This window comes from Mesoplodon bidens (assembly GCF_964165515.1).
Source record: "Mesoplodon bidens genome assembly, chromosome: 1".
NCBI lineage: Eukaryota > Metazoa > Chordata > Mammalia > Artiodactyla > Ziphiidae > Mesoplodon > Mesoplodon bidens.
In genome coordinates this window covers 168905196-168921177 of record NC_138176.1, presented here as the reverse complement: position 1 = coordinate 168921177, position 15982 = coordinate 168905196, and the positions used below count along the sequence as shown (strand labels likewise).

At 38.1% G+C, this 15982-nt stretch overlaps 1 protein-coding gene across 1 annotated transcript in view; it reads right to left on the bottom strand.

The window, feature by feature from the left end:
- Positions 1–15982, bottom strand: part of CFAP70 (cilia and flagella associated protein 70) — an 88316-nt gene that overhangs the window by 50850 nt on the left and 21484 nt on the right. Inside the window, exons 6-10 of the mRNA XM_081248464.1 lie at positions 15532–15711; positions 12116–12298; positions 9453–9547; positions 5504–5603; positions 736–870 (exon numbers count right to left, since the gene is read on the bottom strand). Of these exons, the coding sequence (XP_081104590.1) occupies positions 736–870; positions 5504–5603; positions 9453–9547; positions 12116–12298; positions 15532–15711 (693 nt within the window). The remainder of the gene's footprint in view (positions 1–735; positions 871–5503; positions 5604–9452; positions 9548–12115; positions 12299–15531; positions 15712–15982) is intronic.

The window sequence follows — 15982 nt, the reverse complement described above, 5'->3', positions numbered from 1 at the left end:
TGTTTTCAAGCACAGGAAGTCTTCCCTTAATTCATATCTTTAATTAATAGACACTTCTATTTTTTTTTTGCGGTACGCGAGCCTCTCACTGTTGTGGCCTCTCCCATTGCGGAGCACAGGCTCCGGACGCGCAGGCTCAGCAGCCATGACCCACAGGCCCAGCCGCTCCACAGCATGTGGGATCTTCCCGGACTGGGGCACGAACCCGCGTCCCCTGCATTGGCAGGCGGACTCTCAACCACTGCGCCACCAGGGAAGCCCCATCATATTTCTTTTGTAATCCATTCTTCCTTCTATCCCTGTTCCCAAGCAACCACTGATCTGCTTTCTGCCACTACTTTCTGATAATTGTATTTCATTGGCATCATACAGTATGTACTCTCTTTTGTCTGGTTTCTTTCATTTATCATAATGCATTTGAGATCCATCCACGTCGCATGTGTTAATAGCTCACTCCTTTTTATTGCTGAGTAGTATTCCATTGTATGGCTATACCATATAATTTGTTTTTCTGTTCACCTACTGATGGAGATTTGGGTTGTTTCCAGTTTTTGGATTTCATTATCCTAAAGTTTTTAAGGTTCAACGGCAGAAGACTTCAAGGCTCTATATTTAACATCCCAGTATACCAGCTGGTTCCAAATATCAATTGCAAAGCTATGTGTGCTAAAGATGTAGGTAAACACATATATAAGAATAAATTAGGATGATACCTTCTATTCAAATTTTTCTTACCTTTTCATAGACTGTGCTACCTAGGTAAGGGTAAACATGAAAAGCTCCCCGAATCCTCTTCACACCTGGATACAGCAATGGTACCATATTAACATAAGCCACACCATGAAATGAAAGCTGACCTTCATCATCAGTCTAAAGGAATAAAAACAGAGAGCTGTTAGTGCTATAGAGTAATGTAGCTAAAGTATGGAACTCTGACTTAGCAGTTCAAAGACCTGACTTTAGGACTAGCTGAGCTACTTGATTTGGGTCAGTTACATAGACATTTTGGGTCTCTGCTCATTTATCTATTAATTTATAATCGGGTTTAAAAACACCATGATCTCTGAGATAATGTATACTAACACTATGAACAGTAAAGATAATAGTTGGATCAACACATATGCAAACTAATTAATAATATATATTCAATAATAATAATAATAATAATATATATTCAACCAAAATGTCATTTTCACCATGTTGCTTCTTAGGAAAAAGTGAAGCTTTGCAAAAATCAGTAATAACAACAAAAGCTTAAAAGAAATCAGATTATGGCCTTAGCTTTAGTTCACAGATTCATATGAATGAGAGGGGCCTTACAAATCATCTGGATCAGTGACGACAAATAGGATTTAACTTATGCTTAAATTCTAACCAATTAGTGGAGGTGTTTTAGAATACTGTGTTGAGAAAGATTCTGTGTCCTTATTTGGGTTCAAAAGAAAAGAATGCTTTGATTGATCAGTAATATCTGCCATGGATGAAGGAGGATGACTGACAGTCTGCTGTCATGTATTTGCCAACCCTAATCTCATCTTAATTCTCATTACAAAGGTGAAGAACATGTCAGTAAATATATTTTAACATAATTTTTAATGGTTGTATGGTTTGCCATAGACAACTTTTATAAGGAAAAAAATCAATTTAGTGAAAGAAAACACATTTAATTTCTACAAGGTTAATCTCTTTGGGGCTTCCCTGGTGGCGCAGTGGTTGAGAGTCCGCCTGCCGATGCAGGGGACACGGGTTCGTGCCCCGGTCTGGGAAGATCCCACATGCTGCGGAGCAGCTAGGCCCATGAGCCACGGCCGCTGAGCCTGTGCGTCTGGAGCCTGTGCTCCGCAACAGGAGAGGCCACAACAGTGAGAGGTCCACGTACCGCAAAAAAAAAAAAAAAAAAAAAAAAAGTAATCTTTGATTTTGCTGATTATAACAATAATTAGAAGTTAGATTAAAAGTCCTATCTTCATGTGATAACATTATGCTGCTTTAGAAATCTAAGGAATGTTAGCCAATGCATATTATATATTGCAAAGATACCAAAACCAGACAAAGATATCACAAGAAAAGAGAATTACAGGCCAATATCCCTGATGAGCATAAATATCAAAATCCTCAACAAAATATTAGCAAACCGAATTCAACAATACATTAAAACAATGGTACACCATGATCAAGTGGGATTTATCTCAGGGATGCAAGGATGGGTTAATATCCACAAATCAATCAATGTGATAAACCACATTAACAAAACTGAAGAATAACAATAATATGATCACCTCAATAGATGCATAAAAAGCATTTGACAAAATTCAACATCCATTTATGATAAAACCTCTCAACAAACTGGGTACAGAGGGAACATACCTCAACATAATATAGGCCATATATGACAAATCTAAAGCCAACATCATACTCAAGGTGAAAAGCTGAAAGCATTTCCTCTGGGATTTGGAACAAGACAAGGATGCCCACTCTTTTTTTTTTTGTACATTTATTTTTATTTATTTGTTGATTGATTTATTTATTTTTGGCTGCATTGAGTCTTCGTTGCTCTGCATGGGCTTTTCTCTAGTTGCAGCGAGTGGGGGCTACTCTTTGTTGCGGTGCGCCAGCTTCTCATTGCAGTGGCTTCTCTTGTTGCAGAGCACGGGCTCTAGGCATGTGGGCTTCAGTAGTTGTGGCACGCAGGCTCAGTGGTTGTGGTTAGCAGGCTCTAGAGCACAGGTTCAGGAGTTGTGGCGCACGGGCTTAGTTGCTCCATGGCATGTGGGATTTTCCCAGACCAGGGCTCAAACCCGTGTCCCCTGCATTGGCAGACGGATTCTTAACCACTGCATCACCAGGGGAGTCCCAAGGATGCCCACTCTTACCACTTTTATTCAACATAGTATTAGAAGTCCTAGCCACAGCAATCAGACAACAAAAAGAAATAAAAGGAAAACTGGAAAGGAGGAAGTAAAACTGTCACTGCAGACAACATGATATTATATATCGAAAATCCTAAAGACACCATCCAAAAACTACTAGAATAAATGAATTCAATAAGTTTGCAGGATACAAAATTAACATACAGAAATAAGTTGCATTTCTATATACTAACAACAAATTAGCAGAAAGAGAAATTAAGAAAACATTCCCATTTTAAAATGCATCATTGGGATTTCCCTGGTGGTGCAGTGGTTAAGAATCCACCTGCCAATTCAGGGGACACGGGTTCAATCCCTGGTCCGGGAAGTCCCCACATGCCGCAGAGCAACTAAGCCCATGTGCCACAACTAAAGATCCTGCATAAAGAAACTAAAACATGCCACAATGAAGATCCCATGTGCTGCAACTAAGACCCGGTGCAGCCTAAATAAATAAATAAATAAATAAATATTTTTAAAAAATAATAAAAAGTTTTTGCACAGTGAAAGAAACTACGAACAAAATGAAAAGGCCACTTACTGAATGGGAAAAAATATTTGCAAACTATATATCCAAAACGGGGTTAATATCCAAAGAACTCATACAACATCAAAAAAACCAAACAACTTGATTTAAAAATGGGCAGAAGACCTTAACAGACATTTTTCCAAAGAAGGCGTACAGATGACCAACAGACACATGAAAAGATGCCCAGCATCACTGACAATCAGGGAAATGCAAATCAAAACCACAATTAAATACCACCTCACACCTGTCAGAATAGCTACCATCAAAAGACAACAGATAAGCACTGGCGAGGATGTGGAGAAAAGGGAAGCCTCATGTACTGTTGGTAGGATTGTAAATTGGTGAGATCCTATGGAAAACACTACACAGGTTCCACAGAAAATTAAAAATAGACCTGCCATATGATCTAGCAATTTCACCTTGGGGTATTTACCCAAAGAAAACAAAAACATGAACTTGAAAAGATATATGCACTCCAATGTTCACTGCAGCATTATTTAAAATAGATATGGAAGCAACCTAATTGTCCATCAAAAGATAAATGAAGATGTGGTGTGTATATATATACACAATGGAATATTACTTAGCCATAAAAATTGAAATCTTGCCACTTGTGACAACATGGATAGATCTAGACAGTATTATGTTAAGTGAAATAAGTCAGACAGAGAAAGATAAATACCACGTCATCTCACTTATACATGGAATCAAAAAAAAAGAATAAAACAAAATAAAAACAGACTCATAGATGCAGAGAAAAACGGGTGGTTGCCGGAAGGGGTGGGAGAAACAGGTGAAGCAGATTAAGAGGTACAAACCCCTAGTTACATAACAAATAAGTTACAGAGATATAATATACAGCATAGGAATGTGGTCAATAATATTGTAATAACTTTGTATGGGGACAGATGGTTACTAGACTTATCATGGTGAACACTTCATAATGTATGCAAGTGTCAAATCATTATGTAGTACACCTGAAACATAATATTATGCAACAACTATATTTCAAGTTTTAAAAAAGACTTTTTGCAGGGGACATTTCTTAGGCTATTTCCCATGGTTTTCTTCTTCAGCATGATAGGAAGCAACTGTTGGCATAGTCAGTGGGATGAACTGGAAACACAGTCATTTGGACAAATGCATTTATTTTTATCATAAACAAACAAACAAAATACAGTAGAGAAGTTTTCTAGGCTCACCAAAGCTGTATCTTTTCAGAATAGTAGTACATCTATGAATCCTATTACTCTAATTAGTGGGCTAAAACAATTTAAGTAGGTAAGTCTAAAATAAATTTAGAAAGATGTAGGAGGTTGAACCATATTGCCAATATTTAACTACTTTTGATGTATTAAAAGGCTATTTTAAAAGGCTTCCCTGGTGGTGCAGTGGTTAAGAATCTGCCTGCCAATGCAGGGGACACAGGTTCAAGCCCTGGTCCGAGAAGATCCCACATGCCGCGGAGCAACTAAGCCCGTGCGCCACAACTACTGAGCCTGAGCTCTAGAGCCCGCCAGCCACAACTACTGAGCCTGCATGCCTAGAGCCCATGCTCTGTAACAAAAGAAGCCACCACAATGAGAAGTCTGCGCACTGCAACAAACAGTAGCCCCCACTCTCCACAACTAGAGAAAGCATGCACACAGCAATGAAGACCCAATGCAGCCAAAAATAAATTAATTAAATAAATAAATTGAAAAAAAAAAGAAAAGAAAAGCATAAGAAAAAGGCTATTTTTCATGGTTTTACCCATGGTAAAACTGTAATAAAGAGCTAGAGGAAAATAGGATATCTGAGAATAAAGCCTAAATAATTGTTAGTGGACAATAGGGAACTAGGGTTACCAGTCGTCCTGATTTGCCAGGAACAAGGGAGTTTCCTGGGATATGAGACTTTCAGCACTAAAACCGGGAAACTATTGAGCAAATCAGGATAAGCTGGTCACCCTAGGGAGCAGCCACACAGTTCATATTTTCCTTTGGTATCAGAATTAGAAGCAGAAAAACAGGTTGGGTCTAACCCAGCATTTCTTATATAAATATTTTTAAGTAAACTAATTTACCTTTTCAAATTTAGCAGATTTCCCTTTGGGTACAGTAACCAGAGGAACCCTTGTGATCTCTACAGGCCAAAATCGGCAATCAGCAATTCGCTTCTGAAAACTGCAGATGAAAAATCAGCCCATTAGCATTACATACAAAAATGGGGTTAGTATAATTTAGGTCAAAAGGAAGTATTCCTCTCTTAAGAAGTAATGGAATGCACATATGTAAAAATTCTTATTAGGCATGTGGGCTTTTAAAACCTTCTCATAGCAATAAAATTCCAAAAATAATTATACTATACTGCTAGCAGAAGCAAATTGTATATTTTTGAGAGCAGTTTGACAACATGAATCAAAAGTCTTTAAAATGTTCATAGCCTTTGACCCACAAATTCCACTTCTAGTGATTTATTCTAAAGAAACAATCAGACAAGTATGCAAATAGTATAAAGTACATTTATTTCTACTGTGAAAATAATCATAGTAAGACTTCCATTGTCAGCTCAAACCCATAAAGAGCTTGGAAGCTATCATTCCTGTCCTCACAACAAGAAAAGAGCTGGTCAGGGACTTCCCTGGTGGTCCAGTGGTTAAGAATCCACCTTCCAACGCAGGTGATGAGGGTTCAACCCCTGGTGGAGGAACTAAGATCCCACATGCCACGGGGCAACTAAGCCCGTGCGCCACAACTACTGAGCCTGCGCACTCTGGAGCCCTAGCGCCACAAAGAGAGACTGTGCACAGCAACTACTGAGCCTGAGCACCACAACTAGAAAGAAGCCCACACGCCGCAACAAAGAGCCTGCGTGCCTCAACTAAGACCCAATGCAGCCAAGTAAATTAATTAATTTAAAAAAATAAAGGCATATGCAAGAAAAAAGCTGGTCAAAATGAAAATCAATGACTTTTCTTAGATCCATCTAAGAATTAAGTTCACAGGGCAAATTGCCACCTGGAAGTTTAGAGAAACAGGCAAGTACAGAGAATCACAGCTGAGATTAGCTTACAGGCATCAGAAGCCATCAGAGCCAGTAACTGGTAGAAACACTTTAATGATAATTTTGAAAGACTGTTGGAGGCTGAGCGTGAACTAACCAGAGAGTTAAAAACTCCTGGGTGCCCAGTCTTAGGGGGTCCCCACACGTTCTTGGGTTTTAAATCAAGGAGCTCCATCAGACTCTCATTGTGAAAACAAGAGAATAGACTTAGGCAGGGAGAAAGGAAAGGTAACCATATTAAAATATGTCCAGAGTATTCTCCATAACAAAGGCCTGCTCTGTAAGGGAAACTACTTCACCAGAGTTTTATCTGACCCAGGGAAAGGGCAATTAGACAACTCCAGTCCTATTTAGCCTTCCTGTCTCACACGAAGAGAGGAAGAAAAAAAGACTATTACACACTTATGAAGTCACAACTTATGGGCTCAAACCCATTAAAATACTGAGATTTAATCACAGGATTATAGAACACTTCCCTTCCCCAACACCTTACGGCCACACATCAACAGGATCCAGTATAATAACAGTGAATTATAACTGAGAATCTGCAAAACACAAACCCTGTTTAGGAAAGAGCTCTTAGCAAACCCAAAGACAACAGGGAAGGAGCAAAAGGACACTGAAGCCTCTAGCATCTACAGCTACAGCAAGTGTTAAACACAGCCTACCTCCTAGCCAGGTTAACATAAAAACTCACAGTAAAAAACCTAATTACCACATTTCTTACTACCCAAAACATAATGTCCAGTTTTCAATAAAAAACTACAAGGAATGGTAAAAGGCAAGAAAAAATACAGTCTGAAGAGACAAGGCTAGCATATGAACTAGACTCAGATATGACACAGATTTTGAAATTACCAGATAGAAAATTTTAAATAACTATGATTAGTATGTTAAGAACTCTAATGGATTAAGCAGACAAAATGCAAGAACAGATGGGTAATGTAAGCAAAGAGATGGAAATTCTAAGAAAGAATCAAAAGGAAATGTTAGAAATCAAAAACACTAAAAAAAAGGAACAATTCTTTTGATGGGCTTATCAACAGACTGGACATAGCTGAGGAAAGACTCAGTGATCTTGAAGCCACTGAGCCAATAAAAACTTCCCAAACTGAAACGGAAAGGGGAAAACAATTTAAAAATCACAACAGAATATCTAAGAACTGTGGGACAATTACAAAAGGTATAACAGGAACACTAGAATGTGAAGAAAGGGAGAAAGGAGCAAAAGAAATATCTGAAGTCATAATGGCTACAAATCTTACCAAATTAATGGCAGATACCACAGATCTAGGAAGCTCAGAGAACACCAAGCACAATAAATACACACAAAAAAATCTACACCTAGGTATATCATATTCAAACTGCAGAAAACCAAAGAGAAAGAGAAAATCTTGGAAGAAGTCAGAGAAAAAAACACCACACCTATGGAGGAATAAGGATAAGAATTACATTGGACTTCCTTTCAGAAATCATGCAAGCAAGAAGAGAGTGGTTTAGAAACAAACCACCAACCTAGAATTCTGTATCTAGTGGAATAATCCTTCAAAGGTGAAGGAAAAATACTTTCTTAGTCAAACAAAAATGGAAGGAATTTGTGGCCAGTAGACCTGCCGTGCAAGAAATGCTAAAAGTTGGACTTCCCTGGTGGTGCAGTTGTTAAGAATCTGCCTGAAAAAAAAAAAAAAAAGAATCTGCCTGCCAATTCAGGGGACACGGGTTTGAGCCCTGGTCTGGGAAGATCCCACATGCCACAGAGCAACTAAGCCCGTGCGCCACAACTATTGAGCCCATGTGCCACAACTACTGAAGCCCGCGTGCCTAGAGCCCGTGCTCCCCAGCAAGAGAAGCCACGACAATGAGAAGCCCACTCACTGCAACGAAGAGTAGCCCCTGCTCACCGCAACTAGAGAAAGCCTGCACACGGCAACAAAGACCCAACATAGCCAAAAACAAAAACAAATAAATAAAATTTTTTAAATGCCTATTAAAAAAAAAAGAAATGCTAGAAGTCTTCAGAAAAAAGGAAATGATGTGGGTCAGAAACGTGGATCTACATAAAGAAAGGAAGAAAATCAGAGAATGAAACAGATTAAAGTAAAATAAATTAAAATTTTCTTATTTTTAATTAGTCAAATAGATAACTGTTCAAAGTAATAATAGTAACAATGTATCCTTAAAAACATATCAGCAAATCAAATCCAACAATATACATTAATATTATATACTAATGTCAAATCGGGTATATAGGAACTCTGAAATATCTGATCAATTTTTCTGTAATCCTAAAACTGTTCTAAAAAATAGTCTATTAATTGAAAAAAACAGAGATTTTCATTCAGATTATACATATATTGATAATCCTCTATTTCTCACCTCTCCCTAATCTCCAGGTCACTGTGACAGAGACCGATAGTTACCCACACAAAACTGTGTAATGTTCTGCTTTAGTATATAAATCCTGATCTAGTCTGGGTGACAATGTGTCCAACAAAACCACTATTTCCTAAACCTCTTTTGCATCGAGAGATGGCCAATGAGATGTAAACAGGGGTTGTCAGATTCCAGGAAGGTTCTATAAGAGGGGCTAATACAGCCAGGATATGTCCTTTTTTAATCCATAAGCACTCCCCTCTTCCACCATTCTGACAGGAATGTGAATATGCAGGCTGGAGCTCCATGTCAATAGCCATGAGACAACCTTGTGGATGGAACGTACATGTTAGAGAAGGTAGAGCAAAAAGATTGAGCCTGGATATCTAATAATACTGTAGAGCCACCACACATACCAGCTCTGAATGAAACAAGAATCCCCCATGGTTAAGCTACCATCACTAGAAGCCTGCTATTAGCAGATGTGGTGGAAGAGAACCTCAAGATCACCTTAACTCAAATATAAATAAACAAAAGTAACATTTCTTCCCACCTACAGTCTTTGTTGGTTAGACATATTCCCTCCCTCTTCCTACCTGATCACTGTAGGAGGATCAAGGTAGCAGCGACTTTCCAAGTCCCAAGTAATCCTTTTCTTTATGCACTCTGCTTGGTTCCTAAATTCCCTGTCCTATAAAATCATAAGACAGAGACTTTTACTCTCTCAGTATGCCATGGTTGTCTCCTGCTCCATCTGTGGGGCATTCTTTTAATGGATTTGGTCATAATACTTTTATTACTACTACTACTACTACTACTATAAGTATGACTACTACTGAAAATACTACCATCATCTTAAATTTTAGGGTACTTTACTATTAATACAGTATATAGAATAAAATACTTATATTATCCTTATATCAATCTAATACTAACTGCCAAATATTCACTCACATAACCTTAAAAAGTGATTCTCAACCGTGGATGCATATTAGAATTATCTGGGAGCTGCTAAAAAAAAATCAAAAACTGGGCATTGGTATTATTTTAAAAGTAAATTCTTATATAATTGATCTGGGTTAGAGCTTGGCCGTTGTTACTATTTTAAAAGCTTTCCAGGTGACTGTGATGAGCAACCAGGGTTGAGAACTAGTTATCTAAACTAAAATGGAATATAAAATCTAAATATCTAAAATAAAATATCTGATCTAAATGAAAACATTAATGTAAGAAGAGCATGAATTTTTAGTAATCACAATGATGAGAAAAGACACTGCACAATGTTTTTAAAATATTGCTAGCCTTATCTCTATTTAAAATATTTAGAATCAGATACTGAAAGTAATTCAACCACTCATTATAAAATTACTTTATTGAATGTTTCCACTAATGATTATCATTCAAAATACATTTGCAAATGTGTTTACAACATTTTCTATGCTCTTGACAAACATAGGTGTAGAAAAATATGAAGAAAGAGAAAGAAAGAAAGAAAGAAAGAAGGAAAGAAAGAAAGAAAGAGGGAGGGAAGGAACAAAAAGAAAAGAATAATTTCAACAACTGAAATGTCCACCAACAGGAGACTAGTTAAGCAAGTTAAAGTATGTCTATACTTTAAAAAAAGTGTATCATAAAGCAAGTGTTAGCCTAAGTTTGTGTGCCGAACGATCAGCGAGGCCAAACAAACCAAAACGTTGGAGTTTGGAGCAAAGAAAGAAAGGTTTATTGCAGGGCCGTGCAAGGATACGGGTGGCTCATGCCCTAAAAACCCCAAGCTTCCTGAAGGGTTTCAGCAAAAATTTTTAAAAGCCCGGCGTGTGGAGGGCAGGGGCGTCGCAAGGTATGTGATCAGCTCATGCACAATTCTCTGATTGGCTGATGGTGAGGGAATAGGGTGGTGTCACAGGGGTTAACATTTTCAGTACTTGGGCTCCAGGAGGCCTGGGCCTATATGCTCATGGTCATCTTCCATTTGGTGAGGGGTTTTCACATCTGTAAAACAACTCAGGAAATGTGCATCAAATATTATTATCTAGGCACTTCAGAGAGGAGCTAAAGCAGAGGATTTGGGGGAAAGGCCTGTCCCCAGAAGGCCTCATAGGGTCCTGCTCTGTTATACAAGTACAAATAAATAAAGAAAAAGAATGTGGAAAAAATCTCCAAGATACACTATAAAGCGAAAAAAGCAAGTTGCAGAAGTGTGTGAGTATGCCACCATTTGTGAAAAAAAAATGATAGGGAAAGAATATGTGTAGGTATATGTGTGTTTGAGTATGTGAAGAAAAAACACATTTTCCGTACCTCCAATATGATTAAGCACTTTATATATACTCAATTAAAAATAAATAAATAAACATTTCACACTTGAGATAAAGCAAAAATAGCAGAGTCTTCTTGACAGGTTCTAGATCTGAAAACAGCAAAACTTTGAATACTTCCTATAAATCTGGACTCCCTAAAGAAAAATAATTTGATCCCTGACTTTTACTACACTGATGTCTTTGAGCCAGTCTTTCTGAAATCTGACTCTCTTGCATCCTTTATGAGGAAACTTTACTTTTCTAAATGTTTTCGCCTCTGAGTCTTCTTTTGACTATTTACTTTTGCTTTTATATGCATAAAAATGAAACCAGAAGGAAACACAAGAAACTATAACAAAGGTTAACTACCAGGGTGATGATCTGGGAAGGAATTAGGAAGAACAGACATGGAGGAGGGGGGAGACTTTAACTGCATATCTCTTTTTTTTTTTTTTTTTTGCTGTACGCGGACCTCTCACTGCTGTGGCCTCTCCCGTTGCGGAGCACAGGCTCCGGACACACAGGCTCCGCGGCCATGGCTCGCGGGCCCAGCCGCTCCGCGGCATGTGGGATCTTCCGGGATAGGGGCACGAACCCGTGTCCCCTGCATCGGCAGGCGGACTCTCAACCACTGCGCCACCAGGGAAGCCCTAACTGCATATCTCTTAATGTTTTATTTTGACCTGTAACTGTATTATAACCTACTCATAAATAAATAAATCTAAAATAAAATAAAGAATAAATATAAATTAAATCAATTATTTTGTTTGTTAGACTTAAGAAGTCAGGAAATATTTTAATCAGAACTTTATAGATAATTGTTTTATTTTGACATACACTTGTTTTATTTTAAGAGGTGATGGATGTATATGAATTACAGTGATTTACAAACTGTAAACATATGTTTTATCATATATCAGTGCACTGAGATTATCACCAAACCCGCCTAATTCTCTCACCTCAGGATGGTTGAGTTCCCCTTCTTCTTCCTCATAGGGCCCACCAACGATGAAAGCATCAGGAATGTTATTAGCTCCTGGAGCCAGAATGTTGGCAATAGGCCATTTTTTGGGCCGAGGAACAGGTTCTCTTTCCCCTCCAAGCTTCAGAGTTCCATTCTTGAAGAAAATGGGATAGTCTTTCTATAGAAATAAATACCATATATCAGGAAATTTTGTGAAAGACTTTGAAGTGGACAAAAAAAGATTACTGAAGTGTCTTTTCAATGGAATGCCAGGTGTTGTCTAACAGATCCTTCTGTGATTATCTGATTCTAAAGAGGGGCCTGTGTCCTTCATTGTCTTGCTGCTATTTTATAATTCCATAATTTATAGAAAATTGATAATAATGCAAATTATTCTTGTCCGTAGATATGGACATGTATTCTGTCCAGTGGACATATAATTGATTATTGCACTATGGCTGATAAGTTTTGAATTATTAGCAAATATATTTCAAGATTCCTAGTTGCTTGTATATATGGGTCATTTGTTCAGATTCTACTTTTTAAAAAATATTTCTTTATTTGGCTGGGCTGGGTCTTAGTTGCAGCATGTGGGATCTTCATTGTGGCATGTGGGATCTTTAGTTGTGGGATGAAAACTCTTAGTTGCCACATGTGGGATCTACTTTCCTGACCAGGGATAGAACCCGGGTCCCCTGCACTGGGAGCACAGAGTCTTAGCCACTGGACCACCAGGGAAGTCCCCAGATTCTCCTCTGAACTGGTTTAAACCCTTTACATCATTTTATATTTATGTGAGAATCATGATGTACCTTTTAAAAAATTATCTTTTAAAAAACAAACAAATCTGACAAAGGGCTAAATATATAGGCATTTTCATATCTGTAATTTATCTAAAATATACTTGCAATAGAAAATTGATAAAGTTATAAACAGACAATTTATAGAAAGGGAAATTCAAAAATCCAACATTTAAATAAAAACATGCTAAAAATCATTAATAATAAGTGAAATGCACATTAAAACAATGAGATACCATTTTAAACTGTAGATTGGCAAAGTCAAATTCTGAAAATATTGTGTTGACAGCATTGTGAAAAGAATGGTATTCTTATACATAGTTGATGGAAGTATAAATTTGTACAACTATGGAAAGCAATTTTGTAGTCTCTTAGAAAAAGTAAAATTGGCATAACCTGTAACTCAACTATTCTAGTTCTTTGGGTTAAGTTTTAAAACTTCTGTGAAGGAGGGGCATTTCTAGAATAGCAGAGTAAGAATCTTTGAAAATCTCCTCCTCAAAAAAAACCAACAAAACCAATGCCAGCAAAAATTGTCAAAATTAAGGATGCCAAGACCACTCAGGGCTTCCCTGGTGGCGCAGTGGTTAAGAATCTGCCAGCCAATGCAGGGGACACAAGTTAGAGCCCTGGTCCGGGAAGATCCCACATGCTGCAGAGCAACTAAGCCCGTGTGCCACAACTGCTGAGCCTGTGCTCTAGAGACCATGAGCCACAACTACTGAGCCCACGTGCCACAACTACTGAGCCCATGTGCCACAACTACTGAGCCCACGTGCCACAATACTGAAGCCTGCACACCTAGAGCCCATGCTCGTACCAAGAGAAGCCACCGCAACAAGAAGCTCGCTCACCACAATGAAGAGTAGCCCACGCTCACCGCAACTAGAGAAAGCCCACGTGCAGCAACAAAGACCCAATGCAGCCAAAATTAAATAAATAAAATAAATAAATTTATTTTTTTAAAAGAGACAATTCAATAGGGACAGGACAGTCTTTTCAACAAATAGTGCTAAGCAGGTGCTAGTTATTCATGTGCAAAAGAAAGAAGTTGGTTCTTACCTAACACCATATACAAAAATTAACTCAAAATGGATCAAAGGCCTAAACATAAGAGCTAAAACTATAAAACTCTTACACGCAAACACAGGGGGAAAAGCCTCATGACATCAGATTTGTAATGATTTCTTGGTTATGACAACAAAAGAAAAAAATGGACAAATTGAACTTCATCAGAATTTAAAATTTTGGGGTATCAAAAGACACTAACCAGGGACTTCCCTGGTGGTCCAGTGGCTAAGACTCCATGCTCCCAATGCAGGGTGCCGGGGTTCAATCCCTGGTCAGGGAACTAGATTCCACATGCTACAACTAAAGATCCCACATGCCACAACTAAAAGATCTCACATGTGGCAACCTAATGAAGAATTTATGTGCCGCAACTAAGATGCGGCACGGCCAAATAAATAAATTATTTATTTTAAAAAAGACACTAATCAGAGTAAAAAAGGCAACCAACAGAATGAGAGAAAATATTTGCAAATCACATATCTAATAAGGGAGTAATAGCTAAAATATATAGAGAACTCCTAAAACTCCAGCAACAAAACGACAAACAACCCAATTCGGAAATGGGCGAAGGACTTGAATAGACATTTCCCCAAAGAAGATATACAAATGACCAATAAGCACATGAAAAGATGCTCAACACCATTAGTCACTAGGGGAATGCAAATCAAAATCACAAGGAGATGCTACTTCACATCTATTAGGATAGCTATTATCAAAAAACAGAAAATAACAAGTGTTGGTAAATGTGGAGAAATTGGAACCCTTGTGCACTGCAGGTGGGAATGTTAAACGGTGAAGGAGAATTGGAGATTTCTATACAAAAAATGTAAAATGGCAATAAAGCAGGTAAGAGTATTAACTAATTACATTTTTTTTTTTTTTGAGGTACGTGGGCCTCTCACTGTTGTGGCCTCTCGCGTTGCGGAGCATAGGCTCCGGACGCGCAGGCTCAGCAGCCATGGCTCACGGGCCCAGCCGCTCTGCAGTACATGGGATCTTCCCAGACTGGGGCACAAACCCGTGTCCCCTGCATCGGCAGGTGGACTCTCAACCACTGTGCCACCAGGGAAGCCCCTAATTACATTTTTTTAGCAAGCAATTTGGAAATCTCAAGAGCCTCAAAAGACCCATACACAAGCATTCTATAGAAATCTGGACTAAGAAAATAATCTGGAATTAAAAGAAAGTTTTGTATAATAAAGTACATTATATAAAATCTACAAAATATATGCATAAAAGTAATCTGTGTAGAAATACTACATCCAAAAATTGTCAGATTTTAAATGTTTTATATATTTTCCATCATAAATATGTATTTATTGATATAAATTATATGTAGTATATATATATACATGTATATAACATGTAAACTGTAAATATTAACATGCATGTATAAAACAGAAGTAAACTTTATTTTTTTGAGCCTAAAATAAATCTCAGCCATTAACAGAGCCTGCTTTGAATGAAACCTTAGAAGGTGAGGAAGAGATGACCATATGAGTGTTTAAATCTCTATAAATATCTTGCTGTAAGTCTTTACCTCTCCAGCTGATGGAACTTGCAGAGCAACGATGTAGTTCTGCAGCAGCCCCATTGGAATGAAGGATTCAGGCACAGAGTAGGCAGCCTCCAATGTGACCTTCAGGAGATTGCCTCCTGAGATCTGGGCTGCGGTCAATAAGGGCTCCGCCACAAATACTTTAACTTCAAGACTGCACTGCTGTAAAAGAATAAAATTACGCAGACATTTGAAAATGCCAGAGCCCTCCCTTTTTTCACATTATCTCATTTGAACCTCACATCATTGCTCAAGGTAAGGAGGTCAGGTTTAATTATTTCCATACAGAGGATTCAAATAGCTTTTTTTTAGGTCCCATGAGTTAGAGAGATCAAGCCAAGAAGAGAACCTTATCCCTAAGCTAGAGCCCTTCCCTTCTCTTCTTCTATAAGATCTAAGGGAAATCAACAGTACATAGACGGGGACACTGGAC